The sequence below is a fragment of the Crinia signifera genome, chromosome 5 (genome assembly GCF_055691185.1).
Source record: "Crinia signifera chromosome 5, ASM5569118v1, whole genome shotgun sequence".
NCBI lineage: Eukaryota > Metazoa > Chordata > Amphibia > Anura > Myobatrachidae > Crinia > Crinia signifera.
Genome location: NC_139221.1, coordinates 304,428,740 through 304,442,952, shown reverse-complemented (window position 1 = coordinate 304,442,952; position 14,213 = coordinate 304,428,740). Strand labels below are relative to the sequence as shown.

The 14,213-nt window shown below is 51.3% G+C and overlaps 1 protein-coding gene across 6 annotated transcripts in view; it reads right to left on the bottom strand.

Moving 5' to 3' along the window:
- The window catches only part of SGCE (sarcoglycan epsilon), a 74,901-nt gene that overhangs the window by 19,324 nt on the left and 41,364 nt on the right, over positions 1–14,213 (bottom strand). For all 6 annotated transcript variants that reach the window (XM_083189441.1, XM_083189437.1, XM_083189440.1 and 3 more), the window contains one exon: positions 13,836–14,047. In XM_083189441.1, the coding sequence (XP_083045567.1) occupies positions 13,836–14,047 (212 nt within the window). The remainder of the gene's footprint in view (positions 1–13,835; positions 14,048–14,213) is intronic.

Below are 14,213 nucleotides of genomic sequence, written 5' to 3'. Positions count from 1 at the left end.
GGCACCAAATCCTGAGGTTTTCTGCCACCCTGATACTTACATCAGGAACTGTGTGGGAAATCCCCCAAAAATAGACATTTCCATATCCCCCACAAATATTAAGGATTGCTTCAATCTATGGGCCAGATTCTCTAAGCTTCATAAGTGATAAAATGGAGAGTGATAAACAACCAGCCAATCAGCTCCTGCCTGACATTTTTTCAAACACAGTCTGTGACATGGCAGGTAGGAGCTGATTGGCTGGTTGTTTATCACTCTCCATTTTATCACTTTTGAAGCTTAGAGGACCTGGCCCTGTGTATGGTTGACCACTTCATATATCGGAGATTTGTAATGATTCATTTATCAAGCCTGGAACCAGGTCACTATGATGAATGGCATATATAGATGGCATTAACCATTGTACATACTTTGCAACATTTTCCAGGAAATGGATCTGTAGGATCCATCCCTGGTACTCCCAGCATGCACATGTGCTGAATGGTACTTTATCTCCATCCACTTTACCTGTCTCCGAGGCTTAGTAAATAGATTCTAAATTTGTTATTCCCAGTATAATCACTGCTAAGAAATTATAATTATTGAGGACAATTCCTGATGTAAAATCCCACTTTATGACATCATCAATTATAGGGTCAAACGTCATAATCAGACTGGACACAATGATTTGTCAGAGGCAAATACTGTATCACCATACATTAGGATCTAACAAGCGTGCAATAAGTGAGCAGAAGAAGTGATGTATGAAACGTGAGGAGAGGGGAGCAATAAGTGTCTCACATTCACCCACATCTTCTCATTCCTCAGTGCCAGGAGCTAGCGCTGAGCCTGTAGTCACCCATTCCCCAGTGCCAGGAGCTAGCGCTGAGCCTGTAATCACCCATTCCCCAGTGCCAGGAGCTAGCGCTGAGCCTATAGTCACCCATTCCCCAGTGCCAGGAGCTAGCGCTGAGCCTGTAATCACCCATTCCCCAGTGCCAGGAGCTAGCGCTGATCCTCTAATCACCCATTCCACAGTGCCAGGAGCTAGCGCTGAGCCTGTAATCACCCATTCCCCAGTGCCAGGAGCTAGCGCTGAGCCTGTAGTCACCCATTCCCCAGTGCCAGGAGCTAGCGCTGAGCCTGTAGTCACCCATTCCCCAGTGCCAGGAGCTAGCGCTGAGCCTGTAATCACCCATTCCTCAGTGCCAGCAGCTAGCGCTGAGCCTGTAATCACCCATTCTCCAGTGCCAGGAGCTAGCGCTGATCCTGTAATCACCCATTCCCCAGTGCCAGGAGCTAGCGCTGAGCCTGTAATCACCCATTCCCCAGTGCCAGGAGCTAGCGCTGAGCCTGTAGTCACCCATTCCCCAGTGCCAGGAGCTAGCGCTGAGCCTGTAATCACCCATTCCTCAGTGCCAGCAGCTAGCGCTGAGCCTGTAATCACCCATTCCCCAGTGCCAGGAGCTAGCGCTGATCCTGTAATCACCCATTCCCCAGTGCCAGGAGCTAGCGCTGAGCCTGTAATCACCCATTCCCCAGTGCCAGGAGCTAGCGCTGAGCCTGTAATCACCCATTCCCCAGTGCCAGGAGCTAGCACTGAGCCTGTGATCACCCATTCCCCAGTGCCAGGAGCTAGCGCTGAGCCAGTGATCACCCATTCCCCAGTGCCAGGAGCTAGCGCTGAGCCAGTGATCAACCATTCCCCAGTGCCAGGAGCTAGCGCTGAGCCTGTAATCACCCATTCCCCAGTGCCAGGAGCTAGCGCTGAGCCTGTAGTCACCCATTCCCCAGTGCCAGGAGCTAGCGCTGAGCCTGTAATCACCCATTCCCCAGTGCCAGGAGCTAGTGCTGAGCCTGCGATCACCCATTCCCCAGTGCCAGGAGCTAGCGCTGATCCTGTAATCACCCATTCCCCAGTGCCAGGAGCTAGCACTGAGCCTGTAATCACCCATTTCCCAGTGCCAGGAGCTAGCGCTGATCCTGTAATCACCCATTCCCCAGTGCCAGGAGCTAGCGCTGATCCTGTAATCACCCATTCCCCAGTGCCAGGAGCTAGCGCTGTGCCTGTAATCACCCATTCCCCAGTGCCAGGAGCTAGCGCTGATCCTGTAATCACCCATTCCACAGTGCCAGGAGCTAGCGCTGATCCTGTAATACCCATTCCCCAGTGCCAGGAGCTAGCGCTCATCCTGTAATCACCCATTCCCCAGTGCCAGGAGCTAGCTCTGAGCCTGTAGTCACCCATTCCCAGTGCCAGGAGCTAGCGCTAAGATCCTGTAATCACCCATTCCCCAGTGCCAGGAGCTAGCGCTGAGCCTGTAATCACCCATTCCCCAGTGCCAGGAGCTAGCGCTGATCCTGTAATCACCCATTCCCCAGTGCCAGGAGCTAGCGCTGAGCCTGTAGTCACCCATTCCCAGTGCCAGGAGCTAGCGCTGATCCTGTAATACCCATTCCCCAGTGCCAGGAGCTAGCGCTGAGCCTGTAATCACCCATTCCCCAGTGCCAGGAGCTAGCGCTGATCCTGTAATCACCCATTCCCCAGTGCCAGGAGCTAGCGCTGAGCCTGTAATCACCCATTCCCCAGTGCCAGGAGCTAGCGCTGATCCTGTAATCACCCATTCCCCAGTGCCAGGAGCTAGCGCTGATCCTGTAATATCCATTCCCCAGTGCCAGGAGCTAGCACTGAGCCTGTAATCACCCATTCCCCAGTGCCAGGAGCTAGCGCTGATCCTGTAATCACCCATTCCCCAGTGCCAGGAGCTAGTGCTGAGCCTGCGATCACCCATTCCCCAGTGCCAGGAGCTATCACTGAGCCTGTAATCACCCATTTCCCAGTGCCAGGAGCTAGCGCTGAGCCTGTGATCACCCATTCCCCAGTGCCAGGAGCTAGCGCTGATCCTGTAATCACCCATTCCCCAGTGCCAGGAGCTAGCGCTGATCCTGTAATCACCCATTCCCCAGTGCCAGGAGCTAGCGCTGTGCCTGTAATCACCCATTCCCCAGTGCCAGGAGCTAGCGCTGATCCTGTAATACCCATTCCCCAGTGCCAGGAGCTAGCGCTGATCCTGTAATCACCCATTCCCCAGTGCCAGGAGCTAGCTCTGAGCCTGTAGTCACCCATTCCCAGTGCCAGGAGCTAGCGCTAAGATCCTGTAATCACCCATTCCCCAGTGCCAGGAGCTATCGCTGAGCCTGTAATCACCCATTCCCCAGTGCCAGGAGCTAGCGCTGATCCTGTAATCACCCATTCCCCAGTGCCAGGAGCTAGCGCTGAGCCTGTAGTCACCCATTCCCAGTGCCAGGAGCTAGCGCTGAGCCTGTAATCACCCATTCCCCAGTGCCAGGAGCTAGCGCTGATCCTGTAATCACCCATTCCCCAGTGCCAGGAGCTAGCGCTGAGCCTGTAGTCACCCATTCCCCAGTGCCAGGAGCTAGCGCTAAGCCTGTAATCACCCATTCCCCAGTGCCAGGAGCTAGCGCTGATCCTGTAATACCCATTCCCCAGTGCCAGGAGCTAGCGCTGATCCTGTAATCACCCATTCCCCAGTGCCAGGAGCTAGCTCTGAGCCTGTAGTCACCCATTCCCAGTGCCAGGAGCTAGCGCTAAGATCCTGTAATCACCCATTCCCCAGTGCCAGGAGCTAGCGCTGAGCCTGTAATCACCCATTCCCCAGTGCCAGGAGCTAGCGCTGAGCCTGTAATCACCCATTCCCCAGTGCCAGGAGCTAGCGCTGAGCCTGTAGTCACCCATTCCCAGTGCCAGGAGCTAGCGCTGAGCCTGTAATCGCCCATTCCCCAGTGCCAGGAGCTAGCGCTGATCCTGTAATCACCCATTCCCCAGTGCCAGGAGCTAGCGCTGAGCCTGTAGTCACCCATTCCCAGTGCCAGGAGCTAGCGCTGAGCCTGTAATCACCCATTCCCCAGTGCCAGGAGCTAGCGCTGAGCCTGTAATCACCCATTCCCCAGTGCCAGGAGCTAGCGCTGAGCCTGTAGTCACCCATTCCCCAGTGCCAGGAGCTAGCACTGAGCCTGTAGTCACCCATTCCCCAGTGCCAGGAGCTAGTGCTGAGCCTGTAATCACCCATTCCACAGTGCCAGGAGCTAGCGCTGAGCCTGTAGTCACCCATTCCCCAGTGCCAGGAGCTAGCGCTGAGCCTGTAATCACCCATTCCCCAGTGCCAGGAGCTAGCACTGAGCCTGTAATCACCCATTCCCCAGTGCCAGGAGCTAGCGCTGATCCTGTAATCACCCATTCCCCAGTGCCAGGAGCTAGCACTGAGCCTGTAATCACCCATTCCCCAGTGCCAGGAGCTAGCGCTGATCCTGTAATACCCATTCCCCAGTGCCAGGAGCTAGCGCTGAGCCTGTAATCACCCATTCCCCAGTGCCAGGAGCTAGCTCTGAGCCTGCGATCACCCATTCCCCAGTGCCAGGAGCTATCGCTGAGCCTGTAATCACCCATTCCCCAGTGCCAGGAGCTAGCACTAAGCCTGTAGTCACCCATTCCCCAGTGCCAGGAGCTAGCACTGAGCCTGTAATACCCATTCCCCAGTGCCAGGAGCTAGCGCTGAGCCTGTAATCACCCATTCCCCAGTGCCAGGAGCTAGCGCTGATCCTGTAATCACCCATTCCCCAGTGCCAGGAGCTAGCGCTGATCCTGTAATCACCCATTCCCCAGTGCCAGGAGCTAGCGCTGAGCCTGTAATCACCCATTCCCCAGTGCCAGGAGCTAGCGCTGATCCTGTAATCACCCATTCCACAGTGCCAGGAGCTAGCGCTGATCCTGTAATACCCATTCCCCAGTGCCAGGAGCTAGCACTGAGCCTGTAATCACCCATTCCCCAGTGCCAGGAGCTAGCGCTGATCCTGTAATCACCCATTCCCCAGTGCCAGGAGCTAGTGCTGAGCCTGCGATCACCCATTCCCCAGTGCCAGGAGCTATCACTGAGCCTGTAATCACCCATTCCCCAGTGCCAGGAGCTAGCGCTGAGCCTGTAATCACCCATTCCCCAGTGCCAGGAGCTAGCGCTGAGCCTGTAATCACCCATTCCCCAGTGCCAGGAGCTAGCGCTGATCCTGTAATCACCCATTCCACAGTGCCAGGAGCTAGCGCTGATCCTGTAATCACCCATTCCACAGTGCCAGGAGCTAGCGCTGAGCCTGTAATCACCCATTCCCCAGTGCCAGGAGCTAGCGCTGATCCTGTAATCACCCATTCCCCAGTGCCAGGAGCTAGCGCTGAGCCCGTAATCACCCATTCCCCAGTGCCAGGAGCTAGCGCTGAGCCTGTAGTCACCGATTACCGAGTTCCAGGAGCTAGCACTGAGCCTGTAATCACCCATTCCCCAGTGCCAGGAGCTGAGCCCGTAATACCCATTCCCCAGTGCCAGGAGCTAGCGCTGAGCCTGTAATCACCCATTCCCCAGTGCCAGGAGCTAGCGCTGAGCCTGTAACACCCATTCCCCAGTGCCAGGAGCTAGCGCTGATCCTGTAATCACCCATTCCACAGTGCCAGGAGCTAGCGCTGATCCTGTAATACCCATTACCTAGTGCCAGGAGCTAGCGCTGAGCCTGTAATCACCCATTCCCCAGTGCCAGGAGCTGAGCCCGTAATACCCATTCCCCAGTGCCAGGAGCTAGCGCTGAGCCTGTAATCACCCATTCCCCAGTGCCAGGAGCTAGTGCTGATCCTGTAATCACCCATTCCCCCAGTGCCAGGAGATAGCGCTGAGCCTGTAATCACCCATTCCCCAGTGCCCGGAGCTAGCGCTGATCCTGTAATCACCCATTCCCTAGTGCCAGGAGCTAGCGCTGATCCTGTAATCACCCATTTCCTAGTGCCAGGAGCTAGCGCTGATCCTGTAATACCCATTCCCCAGTGCCAGGAGCTAGCGCTGATCCTGTAATCACCCATTCCCCAGTGCCAGGAGCTGAGCCCGTAATACCCATTCCCCAGTGCCAGGAGCTAGCGCTGAGCCTGTAATCACCCATTCCCCAGTGCCAGGAGCTAGCGCTGAGCCTGTAATCACCCATTCCCCAGTGCCAGGAGCTAGCGCTGAGCCTGTAACACCCATTCCCCAGTGCCAGGAGCTAGCGCTGAGCCTGTAATCACCCATTCCCCAGTGCCAGGAGCTAGCGCTGAGCCTGTAACACCCATTCCCCAGTGCCAGGAGCTAGCGCTGAGCCTGTAGTCACCCATTCAACAGTGCCAGGAGCTAGCGCTGATCCTGTAATCACCCATTCCCCAGTGCCAGGAGCTAGCGCTGAGCCTGTAATCACCCATTCCCCAGTGCCAGGAGCTAGCGCTGATCCTGTAATCACCCATTCCCCCAGTGCCAGGAGATAGCGCTGAGCCTGTAATCACCCATTCCCCAGTGCCCGGAGCTAGCGCTGATCCTGTAATCACCCATTCCCTAGAGCCAGGAGCTAGCGCTGATCCTGTAATCACCCATTCCCCAGTGCCAGGAGCTAGCGCTGAGCCTGTAGTCACCGATTACCGAGTTCCAGGAGCTAGCACTGAGCCTGTAATCACCCATTCCCCAGTGCCAGGAGCTGAGCCCGTAATACCCATTCCCCAGTGCCAGGAGCTAGCGCTGAGCCTGTAATCACCCATTCCCCAGTGCCAGGAGCTAGCGCTGAGCCTGTAACACCCATTCCCCAGTGCCAGGAGCTAGCGCTGATCCTGTAATCACCCATTCCACAGTGCCAGGAGCTAGCGCTGATCCTGTAATACCCATTACCTAGTGCCAGGAGCTAGCGCTGAGCCTGTAATCACCCATTCCCCAGTGCCAGGAGCTAGCGCTGAGCCTGTAATCACCCATTCCCCAGTGCCAGGAGCTGAGCCCGTAATACCCATTCCCCAGTGCCAGGAGCTAGCGCTGAGCCTGTAATCACCCATTCCCCAGTGCCAGGAGCTAGCGCTGATCCTGTAATCACCCATTCCCCCAGTGCCAGGAGATAGCGCTGAGCCTGTAATCACCCATTCCCCAGTGCCCGGAGCTAGCGCTGATCCTGTAATCACCCATTCCCTAGTGCCAGGAGCTAGCGCTGATCCTGTAATCACCCATTTCCTAGTGCCAGGAGCTAGCGCTGATCCTGTAATACCCATTCCCCAGTGCCAGGAGCAAGCGCTGATCCTGTAATCACCCATTCCCCAGTGCCAGGAGCTGAGCCCGTAATACCCATTCCCCAGTGCCAGGAGCTAGCGCTGAGCCTGTAATCACCCATTCCCCAGTGCCAGGAGCTAGCGCTGAGCCTGTAACACCCATTCCCCAGTGCCAGGAGCTAGCGCTGAGCCTGTAGTCACCCATTCAACAGTGCCAGGAGCTAGCGCTGATCCTGTAATCACCCATTCCCCAGTGCCAGGAGCTAGCGCTGAGCCTGTAATCACCCATTCCCCAGTGCCAGGAGCTAGCGCTGATCCTGTAATCACCCATTCCCCCAGTGCCAGGAGATAGCGCTGAGCCTGTAATCACCCATTCCCCAGTGCCCGGAGCTAGCGCTAATCCTGTAATCACCCATTCCCTAGAGCCAGGAGCTAGCGCTGATCCTGTAATCACCCATTCCCCAGTGCCAGGAGCTAGCGCTGATCCTGTATTCACCCATTTCCCAGTGCCAGGAGCTAGCGCTGAACCTGTAATACCCATTCCCCAGTGCGAGGAGCTAGCGCTGAGCCTGTAATCACCCATTCCCCAGTGCCAGGAGCTAGCGCTGAGCCTGTAGTCACCCATTCAACAGTGCCAGGAGCTAGCGCTGATACTGTAATCACCCATTCCCCAGTGCCAGGAGCTAGCGCTGAGCCCGTAATCACCCATTCCCCAGTGCCAGGAGCTAGCGCTGATCCTGTATTCACCCATTTCCCAGTGCCAGGAGCTAGCGCTGAACCTGTAATACCCATTCCCCAGTGCGAGGAGCTAGCGCTGAGCCTGTAGTCACCCATTCAACAGTGCCAGGATCTAGCTCTGAGCCCCATGTGGACAGGGACATATTTCAGTTTTGTTGCATGTGGCTGGATGCAGTTTGTTATATTGCAATGTACAACACTGCATAATGGGTGACATTTAATAGGAATCTATGTTTTTTTTGAGCAATTTTTTCTGGAGCATTTTCACACGTTTTCCGTAAATCGCACATTTTATAGGATGCGATTTGTGGGGGGAAAAAATTCACACTTTTTGACACAAATTCGCAAATTCTGACCTGGTTTTTTATAGGGTATCCAGACTATTTGTAGACAACAAGTAGATAGACACTCATTAGGTCGACACCATTATTTCGACAACTCAATAGGTCGACATGCTTTTAGGTCGACATACCATTAGGTCGACATGTCATTAGGTCGACATGTCATTAGGTCGACATGTCATTAGGTTGACACTGCCATTAGGTCGACACTGCCATTAGGTCGACACTGCCATTAGGTCGACACTGCCATTAGGTCGACAGTGTCTAGGTCGACAGTCAAAAGGTCAACATGGTTTTTTTTCACTGTTTTTTGAGCCGACATGTGCCGACAGGCGGTATTTCATGCCCTACTATCCACTAGGGCGCGGTGGGAGAATAAAATAGTGTGCCGAGCACAGCGAGGCACCGTGCCCGAAGCATCGCGAGTGAAGCGAGCGATGCGAGGGGCTGCGGTTCACTTCAAACTGTGTCATTTCAGCCAAAATAACAGTGAAAAAACCATGTTGACCTTTTGACTGTCGAACTAGACACTGTCGACCTAATGGCAGTGTCGACCTAATGACATGTCGACCTAATGACATGTCGACCTAATGACATGTCGACCTACTGGTATGTCGACCTACTGACATGTCGACCTAATGGTATGTCGACCTAAAAGCATGTCAACCTATTGAGTTGTCGAACTAATGGTGTCGACCTAATGGCTGTCTATCTACTTGTTGTCTACAAATGGTCCCACATCCGTTTTATAGTAACACTTCAATTGACATCCAGATGTTTTCCCATTATAAAGTATACAATTCGCAAATTTAATGGGATGAGATTTTTGGTAAACATTACTAAATATCACCAAACAAATAGACCAGGTTCTCACAGGCTAATTTGACAGAACCATGCGCAGATCATTGAGATCTGTGCATGGTTCTGTGTTAAAAACTTTGGGTAAAGGTAAGGTAAGGTAAAAAATGTTAAAAAATGGTGTGGGGTCCCCATCCTGAGCATAACCAGCACCGGGCTCAAAGAACTGGTCCTGGTTTCATAAAATCATGGGCCAAAACAAACAGGGGTCCCCTTGATTTTATTCATGTATAAAAAGTCTCCCCCTGGCTGTGGCATTACTCTGCTGGCTGCTGGTTCTTAAAATACGGGGGACCCCTATTCATTTTGTTCCCAGTATTTTGGGAACCAGGACCGGCCCTTGAGCCTGGTATTGGTTTAATAAAATCAAGGGGACCCCTATTTGTTTTGGCACTTGATTTTATGAAACCAGGACCAGTTCTTTGAGCCCGGTGCTGGTTATGCTCAGGACCATATCGCACTTAGGGATGGCCATCGTTGCCTTGGCTACCATCAATGGCAAAAGTGCAACTGACCATTGATAGTGTGGAAATATTCATTGGATAACCATTGATGTTTTTACATATCGATGGTCATCCATTTTCTTTAATTGATTGGTCTGTGGGCCAATCAAAATGTGGGGGTGGGGCTTAGCAGGTGCCGGGGGCCTGGACCTTGGGGAAAAAGCAAAAACGAAACTATTCGTTTAAGCTTGACATCGATGGTGGGAAACCATCTGGTTCTCCCCATCGATGGCAAAACTATTCAACATCAGTCATAAACCATCAATGATTTCCAATCATCGATGGTCGATGGCCATCCCTAATTGCACTTTTTTGCCGCAAATTGAATGAGAGGGGTTCCATGTATATATAAATGCCTACAAATCAGAGCTCTTGATTAATCTTCATAGTAATAGTTCATTAAATGTGGGTGCAAATTCCTGAGGAAGGTGTCAACTCTGGATGTCACAGGAAGAAAAAGTTTATGAATACACATGGAAGATAATATTCAGGGATGCCTCAAATGGATGATAATGCAGAATAATGAGGACAGACATATACTGTATATGGAGATTAAAGAACACGATTGGTTGAGTTAAGCTTCTGTGTATGGAAGAATGAAACCAATGAATGGTTATTTTGCTGTTACTTGCTGCTTTCCGTACCCATCTCAGCGCTACGATAATCTGACTAGTTTGGTTTTCCTTGACAAACAGTTACGGCTTGTACATCCTCACAAGTCATTATAACTTCCCCAGTATTTACCTCATTCACAAACACGGCATAACGGTGTCAACAGTAATCGCCTAGCAACTGATTTTAAGAACGTGACATTTATTAATGCTAAACCATTTATAAATCTGGTGCCAGTGACAAAACATTTTATGCCGAGACATTAAAATCTGATTTTCTTATTATGACCGTTCTTCAAATTGAATTTCGGTTTTGTAATTAGACGTAGCAGGGATACAAATGTTATTCCAGCTAAGGAACATTGACGCTACGGCAGTATTGCTACGGAATGATCTTTGTATTCAGTGGTTACTTTCCCCCCACTGCGGATAGCATATAAATTGATAATTAAACTGCTAAAAAACACAAAAACAACACACGTTTTTTTTTAAACTAAGCAGTGTTATAAAAAAAACAATTCACATTGCATACCATGTAATTATTGCTATTCACATTACCGTTATTTATATTGCAATTAAGGTCTGGATTATACATTCTGTACTCAACCAGAATAGTGCCCAGCTAGACCTTTTTAATACATTATGATATCAAAGACAGCAGGCTCAGATTTATCAATTCTCCAAAAATAAAATAATGAAAGGTTACTAATGTCAGCCAATCAAATTCTAGCTCTCCAAAATGTACCACTGTAGATAAATGATTGCTGAAATCTTATTGGTTGCTGTAGGCAAAGTCTCTACTAAAGGTTTAGAAGGTTTGATAAATGTCGCCAGCCTACAGTATATTCCACTACACACAGGGGTTGTATGGAAAAAGTGTGTGCTATGGAACAGGTGTGTAAAGTGGAGGTGTGGTGGGGGAGAGCACCTAGGTCTGGATGCAATAACTCAGTGTAAACATTAATGAAGTAATTTTGTCAGGGATCAAGCTAAATCCCGACGAGACCAGTGTCCATGCAGCTATAAGTTACTGGGGATCAGATTAGCCACCATTGCAGTGTTTAGAATGCTAATTTTCCCCACAGAAGGACTTAGGGGAAATGATGGTCGACCTCCCGCAGCCATCTCCCGACAGGGGAGATGGCAGGGCCGGCGCTACCACTAGGCAGCTTTAGGCAGCTGCCTAGGGTGTCTGGCACTGGAGGGCGCACTTGAGCTACCTCTTTTCTCCAAGCAGGGTTTTTTTTTTTTGTAATATGTTTCTGCGGTTTGCGGGTGGTAGATGGCGGGGCAGAAATTGAGAATTAGTGCATTAATCAAGCATCTGACACCCGCCCACCCCCCTCGCTGCCCTGCTGGGGAAGCGGTTTCTGGCTTCCAGTTATACAGCCCCAGGAGCAGGAAGAGGCTGGCTGAGGAGCTCTTTGGGCTCTGGTGCCTGGTCCTTCCTGCTGCTCAGCCCCCGCCCCGTCCGGCGCATGGATAGAGGGTCAGGTAGGCAACCCTGTGCTAGTATGTGTGATACAGTACACAGCTAGCTAGATCTACCTACTGTATATATTGTCTAGCTACCGCGCCATGCATCTCACCGATGCAGCACTCTGCTAAAGAGCTATCCTTAATACATGGCAGCCCCGGGCTCTCCCCATGCGCACAGCAGCAGTAGCGACACCTGTTACCTTGTGCACACACAGCCCAGGTGAGAGCAGCACCAGCAGCATCACACTCTGTCTGCCCTAAGTGACGGAGCTGGGAGTGGGAGGAAGTGGCCGGCGTGGGGCATTCCTTTTAGACCCGGCTATAATTCAAGCCCCTTCCAAAGTTCCCCCGGTGCTGCCGGAGGGCAGGGGGGGAAGGGGCATTGACAGGAGCGCTTGGTGTGTCCCCAGTATATACAGCGGCAGTAGGATGTGTGCCCGGCGCTCTACAGTGAGGAGCAGCTCAGCCTCAGACCCCGAGCGCAGCAGGTGAGCCAGGTTTCTGCAGCACTTAACAATTTATATATACAATTGCTGAATATTACACCCCGTGCATTCGCTTCATATTACCACTCCCCCTGCAAGTATCCTCACCCCCCCTTGCGCTTTCTGCATATCACCACTATCCCCCCCTCCCGTCTGCTTCATTCTACCACTCCTCCTACCCCCCCCCCCCCGGTGATTGCTTCCTTTGGAGAGGGGGTGGGGGGTCGGCGCAGGGGTAGCTTTGCCTAGGGCATCCAAATGCCTTGCACCGGCCCTGGGAGATGGCTGCGGGGCCCTATTCAATCTATCTTCCCCGACAGCATTGAACAGGGGTTCTCCGCAGAACGAGCCCGACATCACAAGCTGTCGGACTCATTCTGCCGAGAAAAGCCAGAGCTCGTCTATTTCCGTCCTCAGCTCGCGGCCACGCCCCCTTCTCGCCGCCCGGGACATTGAATCCCGACCGCCGAGCTCAAGTCAAGCAAAGCGAGAACGGGACAGAGGCACGGCTGTCGAGCTTGCTCAACAGCCGTACCCCTGACATTGAATACCCCCCTTAGACTGTGGTGTATATAGTTCCTATTGCTGTGTAAGTATCCGGTGGAAATATATAGTAGATCTTATTTTCTTGTTTATTAGTTGGCGTATGATTATCTGTAACTTGTGTAGTTCCTTCCATGCAGTTTATGAGTAAAGAAACTTCCTGTGTCCTCTTTCATGAAGGTTTATGTAATATAAGTCACAGGCTTAACATAGACTGTGTTCTGGAGTTTACAAGGGGGAAGTATTGCATATATGGAACACATATGGAAGCCAGTACAGCCAGATCGCTGTACCCAATGATGGCAAGATCCAAAAGTATACAGTAGGCAAGCCAGTGGGTAGGAGATATTGCCATAATTTGCCATGGGAAAATAGCCACTTGTTAGCTCAAGGGCCTGGGTACAATGCTGGAAAATGGCCACTTGTTAGGCCAAGGTCCATGCTGGAAAATGGCCACTTTTTATGCCAAGGGCCTGGGTACAATGCTGGAAAATGGCCCCTTGTTCACCAAGGGCCTAGTTACAATGCCGGAAAAAATGGCCACTTGTTCACCAAGGGTACCAAGGGTACGATGCTGGAAAATGGCCACTTGTTAGGCCAAGGTCAATGCTGGAAAATGGCCACTTGTTCACCAAGGGCCTAGTTACAATGCTGGAAAATGGCCACTTGTTCACCAAGGGTACCAAGGGTACGATGCTGGAAAATGGCCACTTGTTAGGCCAAGGTCAATGCTGGAAAATGGCCACTTGTTCACTAAGGGCCTGGTTACATTGCTAGAAAATGACCACTTGTTAGGCCAAGGTCAATGCTGGAAAATGGCCACTTGTTAGCTCAAGGGCCTGGTTATAATGCTGGAAAATGGCCACTTGTTAGCTCAAGGGCCTGGTTACAATGCTGGAAAATGTCAGCAAAATCAGCTTCATACCTATATACAGTATCTGGTCTCAGTAACATAAACAACAATTCGAAATATCCTAAACAAAAACCACACACTACAGAAAAAGTCTATTTTGCTCTCCAAGATCACAAGAACAAAACTGTTCAACCTAATATAAAAACTAAAAATCAAACTCTCATATCATGACAAAACCGATTTGCAGTCTAGGCAAGACTATAATGTTTGTACAGTTTAAATAAAGCTTGTTGTCTCTCATGTTTGAATAAATAAAAAGAACATGGTTACTCACATGCCTTCCCTCCGGCAGCACATGATGTAACCCAATATAGCAAACAGCACCAGGGCTACGGCAGAGGGCACTGCCAACGTGATGAGGAAGTCCGCATAATAATCCCGACTTTTCAGGGATTCCGAAGGAGGTTTATATTCTCCAGCGTCGGGTAGGATCCCTTCTCCGCGCACAATTTCCTGCGTTATATACACCTGCTTTGTTTTATCCACCTGGAACAGATTTATAGAATTAGAAGAAAGCCGTGTATCCAAATTAATTAAAATTTTCTGTAAGACAATTTGTACATTAGCTGTGTGTTCCTCAAAATACATCTAAAGTTTAAACCAGGCATGTCCAACGTTGGCCCTCCAGATGTTGTGAAACTACACATCCCAG